Here is a 26,695-nt window from a genome sequence, read left to right as displayed (position 1 = left end):
CGTGATATTACAGCCCCGAGATTTCAGGTGTGGGATTACAGATCCGAGATTACAGACGTGGGATTACAGACCCGAGATTACAGGCGTGGGATTACAGACCCGAGATTCCAGGCGTGGGATTACAGACCCGAGATTAAATGCGTGGGATTGCAGACCCGAGATTACAGGCGTGGGATTACAGACCCGAGATTACAGACGTGGGATTACAGACTCGAGATTCCAGACGTGGAATTACAGCCCCGAGATTACAGGCGTGGGATTACAGACCAGAGATTACATGCGTGGGATTACAGACCCGAGATTCCAGGCGTGGGATTACAGACCCGAGATTACATGCGTGGGATTACAGACCCGAGATTCCAGGTGTGGGATTACAGACCCGAGATTCCAGGTGTGGGATTACAGACCCGAGATTACATGCGTGGGATTACAGACCCGAGATTCCAGGTGTGGGATTACAGACCCGAGATTCCAGGCGTGGGATTACAGACTCGAGATTACAGACGTGGAATTACAGCCCCGAGATTACAGGCGTGGGATTACAGACCAGAGATTACATGCGTGGGATTACAGACCCGAGATTCCAGGTGTGGGATTACAGACCCGAGATTACATGCATGGGATTACAGACTCGAGATTACAGACGTGGAATTACAGCCCCGAGATTACAGGCGTGGGATTACAGACCAGAGATTACATGCGTGGGATTACAGACCCGAGATTACATGCGTGGGATTACAGACCCGAGATTACATGCGTGGGATTACAGACCCGAGATTCCAGGCGTGGGATTATAGACCCGAGATTCCAGGCATGGGATTACAGACCCGAGATTCCAGACGTGGGATTACAGACCCGAGATTATAGGCGTAGGATTACAGACCCGAGATTCCATGCGTGGGATTACAGACCCGAGATTCCAGGCGTGGGATTACAGACCCAGATTACAGGTGTGGGATTACAGACCCGAGATTACAGGTGTGGGATTACAGACCCGAGATTACAGGCGTGGGATTACAGGCGGTTACCTGAATCCTTTCTCTTTCAGGACCTTTCTTGTCTGAATGGGGAAAAATAAAGTCACAATTTCCGATCAAAGAAACTCTAATGATCTTATATATTTAAAAAAAAAAATGTTGTTATGTTACAGTGAGAGCGCTCGGAATGTGAGAGCGCTCGGAATGTGAGAGCGCTCGGAATGTGAGAGCGCTCGGAATGTGAGAGCGCTCGGAATGTGAGAGCGCTCGGAATGTGAGAGCGCTCGGATTGTGAGAGCGCTCGGAATGTGAGAGCGCTCGGAATGTGAGAGCGCTCGGAATGTGAGAGCGCTCGGAATGTGAGAGCGCTCGGAATGTGAGAGCGCTCGGAATGTGAGAGCGCTCGGAATGTAACACCTTCGCTACATTTGCCATCCGTTCTCTCGGCATCATATTCCACCATGCATTTATTAAAGTCCCATTAAGAACAAATGTTGCAGCCAATTCAATGATGCTGTGATTAGGGCTAGGTTACTATATAGCAGTTCTCCCAATGGCAGCTCTTTCTCCGTCCACGTATTATCGTACCCAGTGTATAAGAGGAATATACATAGATACATAGTTATATAGTTACATACAGTATTACATAGTTACATAGTTACATAGTAGATGAACTTGAAAAAAGACGTACGTCCATCAAGTTCAACCTATGCTAAATGTAAACAACAGATACTTTATCCTATATCTATACTTACTTATTGATCCAGAGGAAGGCAAACAAAAAACCCCAGAGTCATATCATCCAATGATATCTCATAAGGGGAAAAATACATTCCTTCCTGACTCCAAGAATTGGCAATCAGATTACTCCCTGGATCAACATCCTTCCCATGCTTACTTATTTGGTATATCCCTGTATACCTTTCCTTTCTAAATACATGCCCAACCCTTTTTGAACAAATCTGTTGTACCTGCCATCACAGTCTCCATGGGTAATGAATTCTACACTGTAACTGCCCTTACTGTAAAGAACCCTTTCCTTTGTTGCTGGTGAAATCTCCTTTCCTCCAACCTTAAGGGATGGCCCCGAGTCCTTTGTACTGCCTGTGGGATGAATATTAATTTGAAAGCTCCTTGTATTGTCCCCGAATATATTTGTATTTAATGATCATATCCCCTCTTAGACGCCTCTTTTGTAATGTAAATAAATCTAATTTAGCTAGCCTCTCCTCATAAGTGAGATTGTCCATCCCCTTTATTAATTTGGTGGTTCTCCTCTGCACTCTCTCTAGTTCCATAATGTCTTTTCTAAGGAGTGGTGCCCAAAATGGCAAAAGCCTGCTGTCTACAAGCACTCCTAAATCCTTCTCCATCAAGGATTCCCCCAATTTATCCCCATTTAATTTGTAAGTCGCCTATTTATTCTTGCTTCCCACATGTGTAACCTTACATTTATCTGTATTAAACCTCATCTGCCATTTACCTGCCCACGTTTCCAGTCTCTCCAAGTCCTTCTGGAGAGAAATTACATCCTGCTCTGATTCTACTACCTTACACAATTTAGTATCATCAGCAAAGATGGAGACTTTGCTCTCGATGCCAACCTCAAGGTCATTAATAAACAAGTTAAAAAGCAGGGGTCCCAGTACCGATCCCTGAGGTACTCCACTCATGACTTTAGCCCAACCTGAAAAAGATCCATTTATGACAACCCTCTGTTGTCTGTCCTTCAACCAGTTTTCAATCCAGGTGCATATATTTTTACTGAGTCCAATTTGCTTTATTTTGTACACCAACCTCTTGTGTGGAACCGCATCAAAAACCTTTGCAAAATCTAAGTAGACCACATCAACTGCATTACCCTGGTCTAAATTCCTACTTACCTCCTCAAACAAACAAATAAGGTTAGTTTGGCAAGATCTATCCTTCATAAATCCATGCTGACTGTTACTAAAAATGTTGTTTTCCATTAGGTATTCCTGAATGTGATCCCGTATTAAACCTTCAAGTAGTTTCACCACTACTGAAGTCAGGCTTACAGGTCTGTAATTCCCCGGTCTGATCTAACTCCCTTTTTAAATATAGGCACCACATCTGCTTCACGCCAATCTTGTGGTACGGAGCCTGTGGAAATGGAGTCCTTGAATATTAAATATAATGGTTTTGCTATTACTGAGCTTAACTCCTTGAACTCTTGGATGTATGCCATCGGGGCCAGGTGCCTTATTTACTTCAATTTTATCAAGCTGCCTATGAACTTCTTCCTCCGTTAACCAATTGTTCATTAATATGGAGGTTGTGGCTTCCTCCTGCGGCACTACAATTGAAATTGATTCTTCCCTGGTAAACACAGAGGCAAAGAATTTGTTTAATACCTCTGCTTTTCCCTTATCTCCAATAATCTGCCTACCCATCTCACACTGAAAGGGTCCTATATTTTCTTTTCTCTAATTTTTGTAATTACGGTACTTAAAGAACTTTTTTGGGTTGACCTTACTTTCTATTGCAATCCTTTTTTTCATTATCCATTTTTGCTAATTTGATTGCCCTTTTGAATTTTTGTTACATTCCTAATAATTCTGATACGATGTCTCTGTCCCTTCTGACTTAAAGAATCTAAACGCCTTCCTCTTCTTGTCCATTTCCTCCCCTACCTGTTTATTTAGCCACATGGTTTTGACTTACAGGCATACCCCGCATTAACGTACGCAATGGGCCCAGAGCATGTATGTAAAGCGAAAATGTACTTAAAGTGAAGCACTCCCTTTTTCCCACTTATCGATGCATGTACTGTACTGCAATCATCATATACGTGCATAACTGATGTAAATAACACATGTGTAACAGGCTCTATCTTCTCCCCGCTTGCGCACAGCTTCAGTACAAGTAGGGAGCCGGTATTGCTGTTCAAGACGTGCTGACAGGCGCATGCGTGAGCTGCCGTTTGCCTATTGGGCGATATGTCCTTACTCGCGAGTGTACTTAAAGTGAGTGTCCTTAAACCGGGGTATGCCTGTATTTCTTTTATACTTATTACCCAAGGGTATACTCTGATAAGTGTGCTTTTCTAACAATGTTTTAAAGACTGCCCATTTATCTTCTACATTTTCCCTGCAAAAGCATCATCCCAGTGTATTACTTGTAGATTACACCTCAGTTTATTAAAATCTGCCTTTCTAAAGTTTAAGGTCTTTGTTGAACCCAAGTAATCTGTTTTTTGATAATTTATTTCAAATGAGACCATGTTATGATCACTGTTACCCAAATGTTCCAGGACTTGAATATTTGTTATTACTTCTACATTGTTTGATATGGCCAAATCCAGACCTGCCCCTCTCCTGGTTGGTTCCTCAGTAATTTGGGTCATATAATTGTCTTTAAGCACCCCCAAAAACTGTTTCCTTTTGTTGTGATGCTAATCTCATTGCCCCAGTCTATGTCTGGATAATTAAAATCCCCCATTATGCAAACATGACCCAGTTTTGATGCCTTCTCCAATTGCAAAAGTATTTTAGCTATCTCAATCTCACCGATATTTGGTGGTTTATAGCATATCCCTACAAACATTTTCTTTATACTTTTACCTCCACTGCTAATTTCTATCCACAAGGTCTCTACATTTTCATCATTCCCTTCATAGACATCATCCCTTATAATAGGTTTTAGATCCGGTTTAACATATAAACATACTCCACCTCCCCTTCTATTTGCTCGATCCTTCCGAAAAAGGGAATAACCCTCAAAATTAACTGTCCAGTCATGAGTTTCATCCCACCATGTTTCAGTAATATGTGAAATAACAAATAAAGTGCTACAAATATGTGATATAGTCAAGTGCTGCCTAAACACCAGCGGTTTCCAAACCTCAATTGTAACCAAACTAAACCATCAGGTGTTCATGGTGCAAAATGAATAAAATGTGCAATACAATGTGCAAAATATTCCAGTGAGTAATTAAACACTGATGACACGTAATACTGTTACTCCATAACCGAAATCCTCTTGTGCAGGGACTCCTTGTAGACCTCATATGGAGAAGAAGAAGAAGACACAAATGCGTAGGAAATAGCGCGTTAACGTTTTACTTAGGTCACAAACAACACAGAGGAAAGGAACAACTCACACTTTCCCCGCTGGTAAAAAGCAGGGACTGACTCTGGCGCACTCCAACCCCTCTCCCGGATCGGCGTGCGTGTGCTCCTCCGTCCGCGGCTCTCACTCGCGTCTGGGATTCCCTCGACCTGCTTCACACGTCACCGCCGTCTCAGCCAATTGAAATCCTCACGGAGTTGGCTCAGAGTTGGTACGGTGGCATCAGACGCACAAAGGGCCCAACGCGTTTCGTCTTGCGACTTCTTCTGTGGTCATGCGCTTTACACTCCGCAGCCTACCTATATTCTAAGCCTCATCTCATAGAAAACAGACGCAGATGTCCTGTTCCAGCCCTAATCCAATAAGAATCCTTCGTAGGCTGATAATTAAATACTCAACTCAGTGGTCTCTTAATTAGGTGGTGCAGATATAAGTTACAAAATGTTATATAATAATTATAAAATATAATAAAACTTTATTTAATACAACTCTTTAAAACAACTAAACATACAAATAATACTTTCCTCATAAAATAATGCATCTATATATTTGACTAACACCTTCTCTAAAGATTTAAAACTATACATGTTTCTAAACCTGCTTGTCTCCCTGTCCCTTGGCTTACAGGAGTCCCGAGCACCTGGGAGACAACAAACTGTTCGGTTCATGCGGTCACGGCAACAGATTGCCCTATCTACCTTCCTAATAATGGAGTCCCCTACCAGCACAATATTTCTTTGTATCTCAGCATTCTGAGTCCCCTCAGTGCTGGAGGAACTGTTCCCCTGGCTGCTAGAGGAATTAGTCTCCCCCAGCCTTGCCATTTCTGCCCTGGCACTCCCAATATCTTCACTCAACATGGAAAATCTATTGGGATGGGACAGCTCAGAACTGGCCTGCCTCTCCCTATTGCCCCTGCTTCCCCTTCTAACTGTTACCCAGCTATCTACCTGCTCCTCACTAACAGCGCCACTATCTGCACCACTAGTACCAGCCAGGGCCTGCTCAGTGAGCTCTAAACCCCTTTCAAGATTGTCAAAGTCCCTCAATATTACAAGTTGCCTCTTCAGATCAGCAATCTCTGACTCTAAAGAGACCCCCCGCTCACACTTCTCACACCGATATGCTCCTTGGAACAGCTGCTCCAAGTGCACATACATGTGGCAAGATGTGTATTGAGTGGCATTTTCAATCCTGCTCATTGTAGCAACTATGAAGTTTATAAGTACTAACAATAAACTGTACTTCAATATACTAAACCTTGTTTAACCCCTTCCTTGTTCAAACGGCTTCTAGTTCTAACTGCACACTTAATACAACCAGCACTTGAAATCAACCAGTCACGCAGATCAGGACACGCGAGCTCCGGATTCGTGTGCAACCTCTGTACAAATAGGGACACCCACCAGGTGTGTTAGGTTACCGCTCAGCCAACCACACCCACTGCTGGCTCAGGCAGGAGAGAAATAAATAATCTGCATGTGATGGGTTGCTCATCTTTTTATTGATTTCTGTTGTACTGTAGGTCCGGGGATGTCCTGAGCCGCAGGTCACATGGTACAGAAATGGTCAGCGCGTCACGGCGGGCGAGCGCTGGAGAGTGGAGCAAGGCGTTCGAGGGATTTTTAGCCTTGTAATAAAGGAGGTGAGCGAGGAAGACAGTGGGAAGTACACATGCGAAGCCTCCAACGATGCAGGCGTGCGACAAGTCACCGTGGAACTGACCGTGGAGGGTAAGTGATTCAAGGGACAAAATGCGCTATTGCAGTTTAGTTAATAACCCCCTGAAAATGTTAGTTACGTTGTTTAATGAATATTACTGCTCGCTTGCACGCATTTATAAACTGATCATTGTACTATCCCGTATTACACAATAAGGTCTGCTTGTAATTAGTGTAAATGTTATTTTACTTAGAGATTCACCAGGATCAAAGCTGAATAAAACCTTGCAAGTCACATCTGTTCTATAATATGTAACAATGATGCCCAGTGAGGGAAACCCCCGGAGAATAATGAAACGAGCATGCTATGATACAGGCTGTTGGTCAAATTGCCAATGAGATATGGGGCATATTAACTCCAAGCTTCTGATTTAATGAGCAATAATATTACAATGTTAGAATGGGCGGAATTGTTACTTTGAAACATAGTGCAAAAATCAAAGAACACCTCGCCAGTGAATATAAAGTTGGCAGTCTCACGTCCGAGTGCTTTGATGTTATTGTAACTATAGAAGTTGCTAATTTAGGCTGAATCTATAACTACTAGAGATGAACTGGTTCGGGTCACTGCATACAGTACCTAGCGACAGGACACTGTGTATCGCCTGGGTCGGGTCACTGCATACAGTACCTAGAGACAGGACACTGTGTATCGCCTGGTTCGGGTCACTGCATACAGTACCTAGAGACAGGACACTGTGTATCGCCTAGTTTGGGTCACTACATACATTACCTAGAGACAGGACACTGTGTATCGCCTGGTTTGGGTCACTACATACGGTACCTAGCGACAGGACACTGTGTATCGCCTGGTTCGGGTCACTGCATACAGTACCTAGAGACAGGACACTGTGTATCGCCTGGTTCGGGTCACTGCATACAGTACCTAGCGACAGGACACTGTGTATCGCCTGGTTCGGGTCACGGCATACAGTACCTAGCGACAGGACACTGTGTATCGCCTGGTTCGGGTCACTGCATACAGTACCTAGAGACAGGACACTGTGTATCGCCTGGTTCGGGTCACTACATACAGTACCTAGCGACAGGACACTGTGTATCGCCTGGTTCGGGTCACTGCATACAGTACCTAGAGACAGGACACTGAGTATCGCCTGGTTTGGGTCACTGCATACAGTACCTAGAGACAGGACACTGTGTATCGCCTGGTTCGGGTCACTGCATACAGTACCTAGCGACAGGACACTGTGTATCGCCTGGTTCGGGTCACTGCATACAGTACCTAGAGACAGGACACTGTGTATCGCCTGGTTCGGGTCACTGCATACAGTATCTAGCGACAGGACACTGTGTATCGCCTGGTTCGGGTCACTGCATACAGTACCTAGAGACAGGACACTGTGTATCGCCTGGTTCGGGTCACTGCATACAGTATCTAGAGACAGGACACTGTGTATCGCCTGGTTCGGGTCACTGCATACAGTACCTAGAGACAGGACACTGTGTATCGCTCCTTGCATGCCACGCACATACACAGCCACGGAGAAGGGGACTTTGCTCCTTTTGAGACAAACTGTTAGTAAGTGAGGGAGCGAGAGGGGAATTACAGGCGCCAGGTAATGGGGAAACCAAGCCAGGGATTCTCTGACCAGTAAGTTAAACTCCACTTGTAGTGTGTTAATTACATTTTCATTTACCCCACAATGGTGTTTTGATTTAAGAGAAAATCACCCCAAATCTACCCTGAGCAGTTCCTGCCACCACTGTCACCCGGATATCGCGACTGATACTGTATCAGGGCGTTATCAGGGCGTAAACATGTTCCTGCAAATGACAGGGCAAATGTGCAGTTATTTCCCAGTAGATGGCGCTATGCTCACATGAAATGCCCCCTCCCGATCTGCTTGTGTTACTGACTTCCTGTGAAATAAAGGGCGTTAAGTGGACGCTAGATGGTGTCTCCACTTTGTCACATACTGTATGTTGTACAGTGGTAATGTATATTTATTAAGGCAAAAAACATAGAATTGTAGGTTGAAAAACTGACTCGGATGCATCTCCGGGGGATACAATTTCGCATAAAAAACAGTTGTAAGCCACAGACAGTAATGGAAAGGTGTAATCTGTGCTAAAAGTATAAAACTACAATAATCCAGGGGCAGCAAGCATTTCCACCCTCAATCTAAGGGATTGTCCCTTTTTTTTTTTTTTAATGAAATTGACACTCAAAAGTATTAAAAAGAAGAAAACATTTAAAGTTTCAAACACGACCAAGAAGTTTAGTGTTTGGAACCGGAGCACGGCCAAAACTGGCCGAAAAAAGGGGATCAAAGGGCAACTCCCATATAGACATTTTTATTATTGCACAACTGGACAACAGATAAAAACACGCGTTTTCGTGCGCAAGCACTTTATCAAGATGTGTGAGAGGTAGTATACATGTGTGTGTATATATATATATATATATATATATATATATATATATATATATATATATATATATATATAATATATATATATATATATATATATATATATACACACACATACAGTATATATATATATATATATATATATATATATATATATATATATATATATGTGAGTGTGTATGAATATATATATTCCAGGTACTGCGGTTGCAAACCTCTCTACTTTGCTCCAACACATTTCTTAATACCATGCTCCCATCTTACTTTTGTCGTTGTCGTGGTTTTTTGATAGCTCTTGGAATCCAGCCGAGTACCATCTTCATCCAAAAATGTTCATTTCTTCTTGCAATACTTCCGCGCCACCGCCATTTCTTCTCCCTTGTAATGATGTGACAGACATATCCACCATCCATCCCTCCATCATTTGGAGTAGAATTATCTTTGCATTTAGGGTTCAAGTTTCACATCCACACGTGAGCACGGGCAGAAAACACGGGTCGAAACCTTTCATCTTGAGACGCAGTGGGAGGCTCCCATGAAAGATTGTTTTGTGTCTTCCAAACGCTCCATCCTATCTTCATTCTCCTGTTGACTTCATTGTAATGGTTTCCATCTTTTGATATTCGCCGGCCAAGGTGGACACCGTCTTCAACTACGTGGGAAACGGTTTTCTATGTTTTGATCTCTGCGGAGTTAATGGTTACTTTGGTCACGCTGAGATTCCCATGGAGGCTTATCTTCTTACTTTGGCGAGTTATGATTCGTTGCTGGTGGTCTGCGGATTGTAGGTGACGCAGGTATCCACAGTTGATTTTGATTTCTTTCTCGAACCAATTGTCAATGTCTTCAACAATTCAAGTGTTGCTGTACTAAAGCTTTGTGATGGAGTCGCGTCACACACCATCGCCGATCCTTAACTTGCTTGTATCTTCATGTAATCTATAGGTGGATGTGGTATTTTCATAAATGTTCCTTTTAATATCAATGTACGCGTCTTCAGCACTTTGTCTTCTTAATAGGTATAAAACAGCTGAGGTGTAGACCGAATCAAATGCTGTTTCATAATCTACGATGATAGACCATGTCCATTACTTGGAGAAATGTCTTCTTGTACAGCTTTGATGTGTTAGTGTGTTACACAGTATGCACGGCAAACCCCACTTCTCTAGACTGGGCAAAGCCTAGGGTTTGTTGCAGCCCATTAGTTAGTATTTTCGTAACAATCTTGTGTGATTGATCTACATTTCTTAAGGATTTCTTTGTCTCCTTTATTATGGACGAGGATAACGGTGGTTTTCCTCCTCTGCCCCGCAATATTCCTGTTTGGCAAGCAACAGGTAAGTAGATTTCCTCTACTTCTTCAGTAATTATTCCATCTGCCCCTCCCGGGAGCCATCCAATTCTTCATGTATTTTATTGCCTTTGCTATTTGATCTGGAAAGTATGGGTAAAAAAAATATTTTTTTTTAAAGATTTAATCTAATTCTTTCTTGTCCAAATGTTTATTGAAGAATTGTGAACTCCAGGTGTTGCAGCTTCTCTTCCATGTGTAGGATGCATGGTTCAACTGTCTGCTGGATTATGCCCTGTGTTATTTGTGTTAATCTCCATGTCCTCAGCTGTCTTTATGATACAGTAAGTGCATGGTCTTTTAATGTTGATCAATCGTCTTACTTGAGTGCAATTATTTGCTTCCTCCCAATCATACATTAAGTGACTGCTTCATCTTGTTGAAACTTGTGTTATTTTCTATAGTCCCCTCCACTACTGTGTACCCCATATTCTTACACCCTCGGCTGTACACACGGGGATTGTCGTGCACAGATTCGTATATTCAACTTTTTCTTTTTGCATCTCGGGTTTGCTTTATTTATTGTTCCTCGGTAACTGCTTCATCTCATCTGCTTATCATCTCCTCTCATAATGATCTGATGCTGTTTTTTGTTAGTGATTCATTCAGTTTCTTCTGCGCGTTCAGCTATCGTCTTCATAATATTTACATAATCGTTTGCTAAAGTGTCCCGATGCACCCCAAGCACGTGGAAGCATTTTATCCGCTCCAGTTGGGATTCTCTGCTGCTGTTCTTGAGGTTTTTCGACGTTGATTGTTTTTGTCTTCGTTTTAATTCATTTTTTTCTTGCTATCTTCACATTTGGATGCCATTTGCAGTTAACCAATTGGTGTGCTGGGCAGTCCTCAGTCACGTGCTTTTTGTTGGCCCGGATATATATTCCTTTTCGTTCTTGATTCCATTGGGTTCATTCAATGTCAATTTTCTACTTACATTCTTCTTGAAAAATGAATTTATGATGTAGAAGTTTCGACATTCTGCAAATTCGGAATCTACATTAATTCCTATTGCCGTAACCATAGTTACCCACCATATTTACTCACCGATTCTTTGTCTTTTTGCTGGGCACCGATTTTTGCATTGTGCTCTCTCATAATGATTTCGATGGGAAAATGCCCTTTGCTGTTAGGTTGGTTGGTTTCATTGTAGATGTCTTCCACGTGTCACTGTCTGTCTGACTTCATGACCCCATAATAATACTTGCAATATGATGCTGGGTGACTCCTCAAATGTATACATTTTTATTTTCAATGATGTTGGGGAGTACACTTGTACAGTATAGCATGTTTTTGTTTTAAGCCTGTATGTCTTTGTCACTTAAATTATAATTCTGGCTACTCTTTCTGATGAACGGTTATACTCCACAATATTGTTTTAGCATTGCTTGTTAATGATGAAACCTACTCCACAGGTTATTCCATTTTTGTACCTCTGCAATACACCAGGTGACCTCTTCTTGGCTTAACGAGACCTTCATCTTTTCTACGTACTTCACGATGGTCAACGATATCTTATTTCAACTTTTCAATCTGGTCTTCGAACTCTTGCAGCGCGGCTTCACTGGAGAGAGTCCGGCAGGTGTAGGTCGCCAAATATGATAACTGGTGTTTAACTTCCCGGTCTTTCTTAGCACCTTCTGCCTTCATACCTTATCCCTGAACTGTCAAGCCCACAACAGCCCGGCCACCGGAGAAGGAGGCCAACCGCTTTTCGGTATCTTTCATATTTGGGGGATGATTATCTATCAGTCTGTCGGTCTTAAATAGGTGTTTGTAAGTCGCTTTTATGTAAAGCGATCTAAAATAAAATATAATATTGGAAAATGGCGGCAGAAAATGGTAATAACTAAAAGTAAGAATTTCACAAAGATTATAAAGACATTAAGCTAAGTCTTGTTAGAGAGTTATATTGATAAAGTCAGACTTTAATATAAAGAGTAATGCGCAGCTATCCTAATACAGACATTATCTCTCGCTGTTATACAAAGCTGCAAAACGGGTCCAGGAATATTTATGGATCCAATCATAGAAATATGGGGAGGAAAGGTAACCCGGTGTTTATTACTGTGTGTTTGTACAGGTAACCCTGCCAAGAAGTACAGCCTGCCATCCAGTTCCAGGACCCTCGGGTGAGTACATAATAAGCCCGGTTCTGTGACGGTTCCATGACGGTTCCATGACGGTTCCATGACAGTTCCATGACGGTTCCATGGCAGTTCCATGACGGTTCCATGACAATTACCTCAGAAGCTGGAGATGAAGAAAATCGTGTATTTTCACATTAGAAAAGCATGTTTCTTTGATAGAAGAGCAGGACATGCTCCGAGCGGTACTAACATCAAAGGAGTCAGTGGCGGATTTAGACCTTCTGGGGCCCCTAGGCAACTAGACTTTGGGGGCCTGTCCTGGAGGCGTCCCTCCTCCTGCAGTGTCATGATGTTACAGCATCATGTGACATCGCGACACTGCAGGAGGAGGGCTGCTCCGGAGAAGGTAGGAGACACCCCTCTCTCTGTTACTTACCTTGGCTGAGGTCCGGGAACTCTCCAGCTCCCTCCTCTGGCCGGGCGGAAGTTGGATCCTGGCACTGACAGAAGGATGGCGTTTATGGCAGACAGTGACCGCTGGGCTACTCCATGGTGGAGCCGCATTACAGGCCCACCGCATCTTATGGGAGCCCCCTAAACTTGGGAGTCCCTAGGCACTTGCTCATTGGGTAATCCAGCCCTGAAAGGAGTTAAAGGTACATATTCTTTCAGGGAGCCAGGTTCCTGCTTTAACTCGCGTTCATATGAAGCTTTGCTCCATCTCCTGTTTAATGTCAGAACTCCAGTATCTCATTTAGACCAGTATCTCATTATTTAACCTTCCAATGAAAACCTCTGTAAGACCCCTCCCCCCTCCCCCGACGGGAGATGGCTGATATTACTGGTGCTGTTAGGTGTCAGTGGTGCTCACCTGTAGATATTCCAGGAGCCTGGGCCTCCGCATGCAGGGAGCTTGGAGGGTAGATAGGGTATGGCGCAGCGCCTCCACCTGCAAGGCCCCAGCCAGAGACAGGGATTCACCACTTGCAGGAACCGGCAGAGAGTAATGAATAGTCCAGAGTGCCAGAAACAGTTCAACTTGGGTTTAACGGCGCCTGAGTTGTTCCGAGAGTACAGTACAGAGGGTGTCCCGTATTCTCACACCACCCCATTCATTTGGGCAGAGCAGATGCACAGTCACTCAGGGCCACCTGAGTCTGAAGTATCCTCATCCAGGGGCATCATCCCTGGGCAGGACTCACCAGGAGCCAGGGCACCTCAGACCCTCTCCAAGGCTTCTCAGGACCCCCTAGCACGTAATGATAAAGGGGAGGGTCCCCAATTTATATACCATGGGGGTGTGACCCTTTACCTCCCAATCTCTGGGCGGAAGTTGCTGTAGCACTGGTCACATGGCTTCCCAGCTGTGACTCATACCTCACAGACTAGCACCGCGCCTGAAAGTGAAACATTATAACGTGTGCGTGAGGCTACTCACATACACAGCCATGCGCACGCTGGTTAACCCTAACACTGCCGTAGCATAGGGGTCTAACTTTAGCAGGGTGCTACACATCTCTCCCTAATTAAGGCTGCGCTTCTAGTGTCGGCGACAGCGACGCAACGTCGCGTCAAAACAAATGCATTGCCGTCGTCGCGTGCGCTTATAGTAAGCGCGGCGCGACGGAGCGACGGCTTGGTCGCCATCGCTGGTAGTCATGTCAGTTTGATTTTCCCAGCGACCGCAGCGTGACGTCACCGTCGCGTCGCCGGCACTATAAGCGCAGCCTGACACTGCGGACCCTGCCAGCGATAGAATAAAACCTTTTGTGTTAGGAGTCTAAAATCTGGCCCTTGCGGGAAGGGTCCGTATCGTGGGGGGCCCCAATTCTGAGACATCGGTGGGGTGATAGTAATGTGATATTATACAGATCCGGGATAATACGATGAGCAACGATTTGCAGAGGAATCGGAGGTGACGTAGCCGCTGCAGAAATCAGAACGGCTAATTTGATAATGCAGTAAGGCGGCCATTTTATTAGCCGGTGCACTGCAGGACCCAGGCACTGAAGGTGTTAACCCAGAGGTATAAGTAGTTCATATGGCAATCACACTGACTTGGCAGCACCGGCGGCGGTTTAGATTGTGTGTGGCCGCCGGCACACAGGATTGAGTTACCTGAATTTATTGCTGCAGATTAAGGTTTCACTGGGACCGAGGCAAGAAAACAGTTCAGTTCTGTCTGTTGAATAATGATTCGTTAATTGGGTTTGATTGTGGGAAGGGTGAGCTTGATTAAACAAAGAACCCCTCATTCATCACGACTCGTGAGCTGTAAATAACAGCCTGCCCAGACAAAGCCACTTTGCTCAACACTTTTACCTCTTTCCGCCAGAGAAAATGTACATTTGTTGGAGATTTCCAAATCCCTGTAACCTTCAGCGTCCTTGCTGCTGCCAGAGAGCCGCCGTCCAGCTCCCGAGAGATCCAGTGCCGATTTCTTATTGTGGGTCGCAGGCGCTCAGTACAGAACCTGCGTTTCCGGCTGTGCAATGCTCTGCAGTCTGGCTATGGTAGTTCTGCTTCTCTAGGTTGGAGGGATTCACAGCACAGCCTCAGTATACAGGCACTGTGCTCATTCACAGCACAGCCTCAGTATACAGGCACTGTGCTCATTCACAGCACAGCCTCGGTATACAGGCACTGTGCTCATTCACAGCACAGCCTCAGTATACAGGCACTGTGCTCATTCACAGCACAGCCTCAGTATACAGGCACTCTGCTCATTCACAGCACAGCCTCAGTATACAGGCACTGTGCTCATTCACAGCACAGCCTCAGTATACAGGCACTGTGCTCATTCACAGCACAGCCTCAGTATACAGGCACTGTGCTCATTCACAGCACAGCCTCAGTATACAGGCACTCTGCTCATTCACAGCACAGCCTCAGTGTACAGGCACTCTGCTCATTCACAGCACAGCCTCAGTATACAGGCACTCTGCTCATTCACAGCACAGCCTCAGTATACAGGCACTCTGCTCATTCACAGCACAGCCTCAGTATACAGGCACTGTGCTCATTCACAGCACAGCCTCAGTATACAGGCACTCTGCTCATTCACAGCACAGCCTCGGTATACAGGCACTCTGCTCATTCACAGCACAGCCTCGGTATACAGGCACTGTGCTCATTCACAGCACAGCCTCAGTATACAGGCACTCTGCTCATTCACAGCACAGCCTCAGTATACAGGCACTGTGCTCACTCACAGCACAGCTTCAGTATACAGGCACTCTGCTCATTCACAGCACAGCCTCAGTATACAGGCACTCTGCTCATTCACAGCACAGCCTCGGTATACAGGCACTCTGCTCATTCACAGCACAGCCTCAGTATACAGGCACTGTGCTCATTCACAGCACAGCCTCAGTATACAGGCACTCTGCTCATTCACAGCACAGCCCCTGTATACAGGCACTCTGCTCATTCACAGCACAGCCTCAGTATACAGGCACTGTGCTCATTCACAGCACAGCCTCAGTATACAGGCACTCTGCTCATTCACAGCACAGCCTCGGTATACAGGCACTGTGCTCACTCACAGCACAGCCTCAGTATACAGGCACTGTGCTCATTCACAGCACAGCCTCAGTATACAGGCACTCTGCTCATTCACAGCACAGCCTCAGTATACAGGCACTGTGCTCATTCACAGCACAGCCTCAGTATACAGGCACTGTGCTCATTCACAGCACAGCCTCAGTATACAGGCACTCTGCTCATTCACAGCACAGCCTCAGTTTACAGGCACTCTGCTCGTTCACAGCACAGCCTCAGTATACAGGCACTGTGCTCATTCACAGCACAGCCTCAGTATACAGGCACTCTGCTCGTTCACAGCACAGCCTCAGTATACAGGCACTGTGCTCATTCACAGCACAGCCTCAGTATACAGGCACTCTGCTCACTCACAGCACAGCCTCAGTATACAGGCACTGTGCTCATTCACAGCACAGCCTCAGTATACAGGCACTCTGCTCATTCACAGCACAGCCTCAGTATACAGGCACTGTGCTCATTCACAGCACAGCCTCAGTATACAGGCACTCTGCTCATTCACAGCACAGCCTCAGTATACAGGCACTCTGCTCACTCACAGCACAGCCTCAGTATACAGGCACTGTGCTCATTCACAGCACAGCCTCAGTATACAGGCACTGTGCTCATTCACAGCACAGCCTCAGTATACAGGCACTCTGCTCATTCACAGCACAGCCTCAGTATACAGGCACTCTGCTCATTCACAGCACAGCCTCAGTATACAGGCACTCTGCTCACTCACAGCACAGCTTCAGTATACAGGCACTCTGCTCATTCACAGCACAGCCTCAGTATACAGGCACTGTGCTCACTCACAGCACAGCCTCAGTATACAGGCACTGTGCTCATTCACAGCACAGCCTCAGTATACAGGCACTGTGCTCACTCACAGCACAGCCTCAGTATACAGGCACTGTGCTCATTCACAGCACAGCCTCAGTATACAGGCACTCTGCTCATTCACAGCACAGCCTCAGTATACAGGCACTGTGCTCATTCACAGCACAGCCTCAGTATACAGGCACTGTGCTCATTCACAGCACAGCCTCAGTATACAGGCACTCTGTCATTCACAGCACAGCCTCAGTATACAGGCACTGTGCTCATTCACAGCACAGCCTCAGTATACAGGCACTCTGCTCATTCACAGCACAGCCTCAGTATACAGGCACTGTGCTCATTCACAGCACAGCCTCAGTATACAGGCACTCTGCTCATTCACAGCACAGCCTCAGTATACAGGCACTCTGCTCATTCACAGCACAGCCTCAGTATACAGGCACTCTGCTCATTCACAGCACAGCCTCAGTATACAGGCACTCTGCTCATTCACAGCACAGCCTCAGTATACAGACACTCTGCTCATTTCAGGAGGGTTATCATTTTTACCCACATTGCACAGTGTTGTCTATATTTTAGAAACAAAATGCCATATCTCCTAAGTGGTGCTACGGGTATCTTGTGGCGTTGCACAGTTGAGTAATATGTCCCTAAACACCTAACTTTTGTTAACCTTCATGAGGGTCAATGACGCCATTTTTTGGTGTTAAAGTCCGTGGCCAAATCGTGGCAGCGTACCACTACTTTTCCATATCACCCCATATAAGTATTTTATTATTTACAAACCTACTGTCCCATTAACTTTGGAAAGAAAATAGATGTAACCCATAACTCCCCCCCCCCCGCACCCTCCCCCCCGCGCCCCCCAAACCTATATTAACAGTATAACTAATTATTCAATCTTTCTAAAACACAGTCCAGAGACCTTCCCCCCGATGCGTAATACGTGGCGATATTGTATTAGCCGGGGACCTGCCGCAGTAACCACTGGTTAAAGTTATTTAAAGATATCTGTATTTCAGGCTGACCGACCCTCGCTGATTTCCCGCGTGTCTCCGTCGCACTGATTTCCCGCGAGTCTCCGTCGCACTGATTTCCCGCATGTCTCCGTCGCACTGATTTCCCACGAGTCTCCGTCGCACTGATTTCCCGCGTGTCTCCGTCGCACTGATTTCCCGCGTGTCTCCGTCGCACTGATTTCCCGCGAGTCTCCGTCGCACTGATTTCCCGCGTGTCTCCGTCGCACTGATTTCCCGCGAGTCTCCGTCGCACTGATTTCCCGCGTGTCTCCGTCGCACTGATTTCCCGCGAGTCTCCGTCGCACTGATTTCCCGCGTGTCTCCGTCGCACTGATTTCCCGCGAGTCTCCGTCGCACTGATTTCCCACGTGTCTCCGTCGCACTGATTTCCCGCGTGTCTCCGTCGCACTGATTTCCCGCGAGTCTCCGTCGCACTGATTTTTAGCGCTGCGCTTTTCTATTATAATAGCATTTTAGGGGGGCTGACAATCCCCCCATCTCACGGGTTTTGTCCTGTGGGGGCTTCGCAGTCTCTGATGTCAGTCCCACACCTTAGTGACGGGGAGAAAATGTCTCACTCCCACTCTTCTCTCCCCTGCTGCCCAGCGGGTCCTTCCTGGTTCCTCCAGTAGAAAACCGTTCGAGCATCTGGGGGGAGAGCCCGCCGAAGTTTGTCACCAAGCCGGGCCGGATCGTGGTGAGAGAGGGTCAAACCGGGAGGTTTTCCTGCAAAATAACAGGACGGCCCCAGCCGGAGGTCACCTGGCACAAGGTAAGGGTCCCGAGGGCGTGTGCAGTCTCCCCTGGGGGGGTACTTAATACCACTGCTTTCTTATTTACTCAATCATCCTATCTTCTTTTTTTAAATAGGAATAAGCCTTTGGGGATAATGTCTGAGGTTTGAACCCTTAAACCAGGGGCGGCCAACTCCAGTCCTCAAGGGCCACCAACAGGTCAGGTTTTAAGGATACCCCTGCTTCAGCGAAGATGGCCCAATCACTGGCTCAGTCTTTGACTGCACCACCTGTGCTGAAGCTGGAGCATCTTTAAACCTGACCTGTTGGTGGGGTCTTGAGACGCCCTGTGCTACACTATTGCAGAACAGTGAGTTCCTTGCCCCTGTGGCAGTGACTGGGTTAATGAACAGATCAGTCACAAAGAACAAAATAATATATCATTTCCAGGCCGTACAAACATAACACGTCTCCTGGAAGTCCCGTCATTCTCCCTAAAGCTGGCACCTCTCTTTCTGTATTTTGAGCAGTTAATGTAAAATGTTCCTCCCCTCGCCCCGTGTGCTAACACTCCAGGCTGCTTTTATGCTGTGCACTGTGATTCTAACCTTCCTGTTCTATTCTGTAGCACTCAGAGTTATCTCCTAGGTTTTAGGGCTACGGAAATAAGCGGTCGTTGTCCTCTCGTGTCGTCTCCTCCCCGGTACTTACTTATTATCCACGTTCTTCCGATGAATAAAAGAACCGAATGTGAGCGCTTTGCACTCTTTCCCCCCTGTATGAGGCGTTGCATTCCTAACACAGACGCCCGCTCACTCGCCCTGTAATAAAGTCCCGGCTGACATGACAACGTTCTTATTTCCTAGTCACCACATACGTTGGTTTTCACTTCAGATTTGAGAAAACGCTGCACTTTACTTTTGATAATCTTCCAAGATAAAGAAATCAGATTAGTTACCCATTCAACCGGCTGTCAGAGCGGAGACGCGGGAGAGCGCCTGGGGACGCGCCAGCGCCTTAAAGCACCAACTCACTTAGTTCAAAATAATATTTTTCTTTTAAAAGCCGCCTTTCCGTTTCATTTTTCATTTGACCACATACTTCATTGTCAGATTCCTCGGTGATTTATATAACCTCAAGAAATGCCGTGAAACCCCGACCATTTGGGACCACAACAGCATTGTTACCGCCCTTAGGACCAGATTCACCGAGGTCCGTTACGGACTTACCGAGGCGCTAACCTAAGCATTGCGTTAACTATAACGCCCATTAGCGCTAATGATATGCAAGGGAGGTGTGGCCTCTAACATGGCCAATCCACGGAAATAAAGTCCGTTAGTGATTTTGATCGCCTCGATATTAGGACGGCGGTAGCAGACTTCCGTGGATCCCGTAACTAGCGGGATTTTGTTATTACTGAGTTAAACTTTCCGTCATAAACAGCTGTGTAACAAACCTTAAAATCTATAATATTTTGTAATCATGGTGTCCTAGGTGTTGCAAACCTGAGCGCTTTCACCTTCATTACAAGCCCAGTGTGTCTAGAGCAGGACTGGCAAACTCCAGTCCTTAAGGGCCACCAACAGGTCAGGTTTTCAAGGATATCCCTGCTTCATCTCAGGTGGCTCAATCAGTCCCTGCGTCAGCACAGGTGGCTCAGTCTTTGACTGAGCCACTGATTGAGCCACCTATGCTGAAGCAGGGATATCCTGAAAACCTGACCTGTTGGTGGCGCTTAAGGACTGGAGTTGGCCGCCCCTGTTCTGGATACCTGGGACTGAAGAAAGGTAACTTCTTCTGTCGGATGCAAAACAAGATCTTCCTTTTTAATGCCGTTCTGCTTGTAGGGTCACATATCCCAGAGACCCCCCCCGAGACCCTCACAGAGACCCCCCCAGAGACCCCCCCCAGAGACCCCCCCCCAGAGACCCCCAATGCAACATCCAACAGGAGAAATCATAGAGTTAAATACGTGTCTGCTCTTTTCTCAAAAGTGAGGGTCACTTAGTTAAACCCTAAGGGCTCAATTATACCAAATGCTGCGAGGCGGCAGCGCTATTCTGTGACATCACCCAGCGCTGTCGCCGAGCAGCGCTGTCATTATATCAGGGAGCCAGTGGAGAGCAGGCAAGGGGGCGTGGCGGAGGCGTGGCCATGAGCGGGTCGCCCTCATTGGCTGGAACCGCTCACGTGACGTGGCCGTCGCCAGCCACGAACAGATCTGCAGATTGCGCCAGGAGACAGCCGCCCAGCAGCTACGCGCAGCGCGCGCGTTTCCGTGAATAATCACGACCTTAGAGTTCAGTTACCGGAAGCCGCAGCAATGACCGTCACCGTGAGCAGGTTCAGAATGTGAAGGTGGCAGACTCTAAGTGTTTGGACGTCCGAGCCGAACTCCGGGACCGATTCTCGTGATATAAATGACCTGTTATCGTACAGCGCACATCGTGAAGGGTCGTACCGCGGGGGACTGGGGACACACACTGTGCGTCCGCGGGTTTTGCGCTTTTACTAGGGAGTGTCTAGTATCGGCTTCCGCTTGTTTGTCCTTACTTGGCATTAGGTTTGGGATTTATGTGTCTCTGTTCCCCCATTATACCGTACGGCACAATATGTTGGAGCTTTATAGATAAATGATATTAATTCCCAGGGGCGCTGACCGGGCACTAAACAGAAGGGAAGTACCTTAACCTCACCGGGGGAAGTGATTGCGTGATAGTGAGTGCCCGAGGGATCCTGGTCTCAGATGGGGCATGACCCCCTGGCACTGAATGGGACTGGGTGAACTGCAGGGTCCGGGAATAAAAACCTGCAAAGTTCTGCACAAAAGTGCCAATTTCCATTGTCCAAACCCAACGAGTTCTGGCAAAACCAAAACAAATTTCAGGAAACTGCATGAAAAAGGAGCATAAAATAAACTTGAGAACATTGCTTATTCCTAAACAATCATCTTACGTTTTTAGCATCTTCTATTTTCATACAACACTTTTATTGGGGTATTTTTTTGCCATTTATTTTTTTACCTTTTTACTCGGTTAAGAAAAGCTGAATAATGTTTGCCTGTAGGAGCCAGAACACGGCATTATTCCTGTTCACTTCGGTCCCGTGATGTTTTGCTGCAGGCGAATATTCGGCTGCAGGGGAGTGACCGTTTGAACATGTTTGAGAAGTCCGGGGTGCACATCATGGAGATACAAGGAGTCAGTAAGCTCGACGCAGGAACCTACGTGTGCTCCGTGATAAACAGCTCGGGGACAACCTCTGTGTCTGTAGATCTCGCTGTGCAAGGTAAATATACATCACCCTTGTATACAGGGGGTTGCATTGTGTTGTTACTCTGTGTAAGTTGTGTGTCCTTATAGAACGGCACTATTCTAAGGCTGAGCTCAGACAGGCTGCAACGCTACTGCGCGTCCGCGCCTCTCTGCTGGGCGATGTGTGCTCACCCCCGGCAGACAGAATGACGCGATTGGAGGCGGGTCTTTAAAAAATAAATAAAAAGTGTGCGTGTTTGTGATTGGCTGGCGAAGTGCACGTGACGCGGCTGCCGCTTGAAATGACCACTACAGTTGTCTCCTTCGCGTGCAGCGGCGTCAACGCTGTACTGCGCAGCCGCGGGTCATTTTCAGTTCGACAACTCCCATAGAACACAGCGAAAGAGTGGCGCACGTGCGCGTGCCTGTAAGCGCGCACACGTCACATCGCTTTGCGCCTGTAAGCGCGCACACGTCACATCGCTTTGTGCCTGTAAGCGCGCGCATGTCGCTTCGCTTTGTGCCTGTAAGCGCGCGCACATCACATCGCTTTGTGCCTGTAAGCGCGCACACGTCACATCGCTTTGTGCCTGTAAGCGCGCGCACGTCACATCGCTTTGTGCCTGTAAGCGCGCACACGTCACGTCGCTTTGTGCCTGTAAGCGCGCGCACGTCACATCGCTTTGTGCCTGTAAGCGCGCACACGTCACGTCGCTTTGTGCCTGTAAGCGCGCGCACGTCGCTTCGCTTTGTGCCTGTAAGCGCGCACACGTCACATCGCTTTGTGCCTGTAAGCGCGCGCACGTCGCTTCGCTTTGCGCCTGTAAGCGCGCGCACGTCGCTTCGCTTTGTGCCTGTAAGCGCGCACACGTCACATCGCTTTGCGCCTGTAAGCGCGCGCACGTCGCTTCGCTTTGTGCCTGTAAGCGCGCACACGTCACATCGCTTTGTGCCTGTAAGCGCGCGCACGTCGCTTCGCTTTGTGCCTGTAAGCGCGCACGTCACATCGCTTTGCGCCTGTAAGCGCGCGCACGTCACATCGCTTTGCGCCTGTAAGCGCGCGCACGTCACATCGCTTTGCGCCTGTAAGCGCGCGCACGTCACATCGCTTTGTGCCTGTAAGCGCGCACACGTCGCTTCGCTTTGTGCCTGTAAGCACGCGCACGTCACATCGCTTTGTGCCTGTAAGCACGCGCACGTCACATCGCTTTGTGCCTGTAAGCGCGCGCACGTCACATCGCTTTGCGCCTGTAAGCGCGCGCACGTCACATCGCTTTGCGCCTGAACGAGGCCTGAGCTGCCGGTGTGTGTTTGGTAGGCGCACCTTGCAATGTTTATTTCCCAGACTGAGTCCCTTTGCTGTGATAGTGGCGCCGGATCACAGGACCGCGCGTTTCTCTGTGACACCGGCCTGACTCGCGCAGTAACTGCATGAACCTGAAAGGAAATAAATGTTTATAGGACAATAGTTGGAGGTAACTTTCCAGGGGAATCTGCTACAGAAGTCTCCCAGCTTCAGAATTTGGAGCGAAACACTGTTCGTTAGCAGAGAAGTTAACGAGGTTGCTTATGAATACGTTTTTATTCTTCTGATTTCTGAACCACTATAAAGCTACGAGAATAAATAAACTGTCTGTTCCCCATATTTACCTACCTAGTAACACCAAATCTTCCCAAGTAACACGATACACACTGGGGGGGGGGGGGGGGTTTGTATTGCGGCTTTTCTCGCCCTTCAATAAGGTTTCTTGTCACGCTGCCACAGTCATAGTTAACAAACCCCCCAAAAGCATCAGAATAAGACATACCGGCCAAGATGTACTAAACAGTGCTATGCCACAAGGTGTCTTCTAGCGCCAGGCAGAGATTTGTTACATGGCTCCACTTAGTAGACATGGAGCATGGGGTTTTCACACTTGTTTTACGCGGTGTAATGTGTATTTAAGGAAATGCTGAACTGATCCCGTCATTTACTCTATTTCAGGCTTGGAAAAGACAGACGGGTACGTTCCTTCTAGATTTCATATTTCCTGCATTTCTTTATCATTCTTTTTTTAATAGAGAGGTTAAGGACTCTGTATTAATTAGTTTACGTGGAATATACCTTGTAATATGCACGTGTGCGTGGGATCCGCATTCATGCGTCAGCGGTGAGCTATAGGGAGCAATAGGAAATGTTAGCCATGAGTTAGAAAGAGCGGGTATATACCAGCAAGCCAGGGAGACTGTATCTGTAATTATTAAAGATGGGCGAGTTCAGGGGGGTGGGGGAGGGGGGATCCGAACTCCCACGGTTCTGATTGACCCAAACCGTGGCTTGGCCTGATGCACCCCAGGGAGGAACGAGGCAGGACCTGGCATGGGCTCGAGAGAGAAATGCAACAGTGAAAATAATAATAATAATAATAATGCAAAATGAAAATAGTGTACATATAAATGTATTTTAAAGAAACAAAAAATATATATGTATTAAATATTCAGTTGCATGAATTTAATTAAGTTAATATTGATATTAAAAAAATGTATGTACACACAAATAAATATATAATGCTAAAATACAAAACCAATGAACTTTTTTAGAGGCATTTCACTGACTGAAGTCCCCAATACAAGTTCCCCTGGCACTTAATTGTGTTGATATATTTGGGGGTGATATGCCCCTCTTGTTAGAGAAAGTTGCTGATGTGTTATCAGTACGCCCCATACTCTGCCCCACCGACGCGTTTCAGTTTGTGACGTGGAGAAGACGTGGAATGATGGGGTATCCCATTATATATTACGCAGTAGTGCATTGCGTGCCACTCTTGTGTTACTTATCGCACGGTTTTATTCCACCTTTTTCAGTATCGCCACGCGCCCGGGGTGCGCTCAAACAACTGAGACCTCCGAAACCAAACACACGACAACAAATGGAATTACTAAAAGCCAGAGGGTCATCGGCAGTGACATCACAGCTGGAACCAAAGCGCAACCAGGCGTGAAACCGGGGACACTTTCTCAGGAAGAGAAGACGGAGACGTCCGCAATGTCTCCTAAACAGGTGCTGTCTACCTCAAAGAGAGACTCAACAAGTGCCTCCCCAAAATATGCCACTTCAACAGCCTCACGTGAAGCCCCCAGTGATTCCTCCCAGGAACGCCCTGGGTGTTCCGTGAGGGAAACCTCCTATACCTCAGGCACCACCCAAACGTCAACCAAAGGGGCACCTCCCACTACGCCACATTTCCCCTCCATTGTAGATCCAAAAGCTAGAGCACCATTCTGTCCAAAAGGGCGCCCCACTGTGTCCGCGAAGGACTCTCACATTGCTTTACGTTATACATCTAATTTAGACTCCAAACTCTCTGTGAAAGAGACTCCCGCTATCTCCTCAAAAGAGACACCTTCTGTTGCTTCACGCTACTCATGTAATGTAGACTCGAAAGGGAGAGAGTCAGTCTCCGCCAAAGAGATACCTACTTTATTCGCTAAAGAGACATCTCCTGTCACTTCACGGTACACAAGGAATATAGACTCAAAAGTGAAAATGTTTGCCTCATCGAAAGAGACACCCACTATCTCCCCAAATGAGACATCTTCACTTTACACGCCTACTCTAGGCTCAAAAACCAGGAATATTTCTTCAAAAGGGACTCCGCACATTGACCTGAAAGAGACAACTTGTCACACTCCCGGAGGGACACTCCAGGTGTCTGCAATGAAAATTCCTCCTGTCTCTGCAACGGATGGGATTACTTCAAATGAGGCCAATAGTACCCAATACAAGGTTGTTATACCTCATAGCACCACAAAAGAGACATCACACACCTCCCTCAGAGAAAAGGAAGACATTTCTCTAGGAGAGAGATCCTCTAGAAAGACATCTCTCCAGGAGAGTATCTCCAAAGAGACACCTTCCACCAAGACACACCATGTGACCCCCAAAGAGAACATCACAAAAGAGACCTCTTCAAAAGATAGCAAGTGTCTCTCTTCAAAAGAGACACCTGACTCTTTCTCAAGAGAGCATCCTCTCTTCACAAGAAAAGAGACTACAGACCTTGCTCCAATAGAAACACCTAGTGTCTTGTCCAAATCTAGAGAATCCTCTGGATTTCATCTTCACCAAACCCCAGAGAGCAGACAGGATACCGCTGGAGACATGAAATATCAGCAGAAGACCTCCAGCACCATCACTCTAAAATCCATCAAGATAAAAACCCCACCAGACTCCGAGTGTAACCGTGACACGAGAAGACAGGAGGACAAGAAGGCAGAGGTCGTAGCACTGAAACAGAAGGTTACTCCACACTGCCCAATAAGAGAACCGGCTTCTGAGGACTGGAAGATGCCTGAGGAAGATCTCGGAACAATCCCCATCTTTGACCTGAATCCAACAAGCCAGGAGGTGTCTGAAGGCTGTGACGTCATATTCAAGTGTAAAGGTATCTTCTTTATTGATGACATCACTTTTGGAAGAATGTCACTGACACATGTCTTGCACTCTTTGCGCCCAGGCATCTGAAATACATTCTTAAGAACAAACCTATTACACAAATCTAAAAATGGGGAAATAATCTTATTTGTAATAGGTTTTGATAACAGAGACAGAACAAGATGGCTGCTGGTGTTTGGACTATTTTAGTATCCCTGCTTTGGAATAAAGAGAACCCAATAACCCCAATGCAGCAAAACCTGAAGTAAC

General features: G+C 46.5%; 1 protein-coding gene across 1 annotated transcript in view; it reads left to right on the top strand.

Annotated features, from left to right (window-relative positions):
• MYLK (myosin light chain kinase) overlaps nucleotides 1-26,695 on the top strand; it is a 375,829-nt gene that overhangs the window by 149,966 nt on the left and 199,168 nt on the right. Inside the window, exons 4-9 of the mRNA XM_075609890.1 lie at nucleotides 6,595-6,802; nucleotides 12,615-12,663; nucleotides 18,630-18,795; nucleotides 21,880-22,045; nucleotides 23,996-24,014; nucleotides 24,856-26,435. Of these exons, the coding sequence (XP_075466005.1) occupies nucleotides 6,595-6,802; nucleotides 12,615-12,663; nucleotides 18,630-18,795; nucleotides 21,880-22,045; nucleotides 23,996-24,014; nucleotides 24,856-26,435 (2,188 nt within the window). The remainder of the gene's footprint in view (nucleotides 1-6,594; nucleotides 6,803-12,614; nucleotides 12,664-18,629; nucleotides 18,796-21,879; nucleotides 22,046-23,995; nucleotides 24,015-24,855; nucleotides 26,436-26,695) is intronic.

The sequence above is a fragment of the Ascaphus truei genome, chromosome 7 (assembly GCF_040206685.1).
Source record: "Ascaphus truei isolate aAscTru1 chromosome 7, aAscTru1.hap1, whole genome shotgun sequence".
Lineage (NCBI taxonomy): Eukaryota > Metazoa > Chordata > Amphibia > Anura > Ascaphidae > Ascaphus > Ascaphus truei.
The sequence above is the reverse complement of the archived record's forward strand: the minus strand, read 5'-3'. Positions and strand labels throughout refer to the sequence as shown.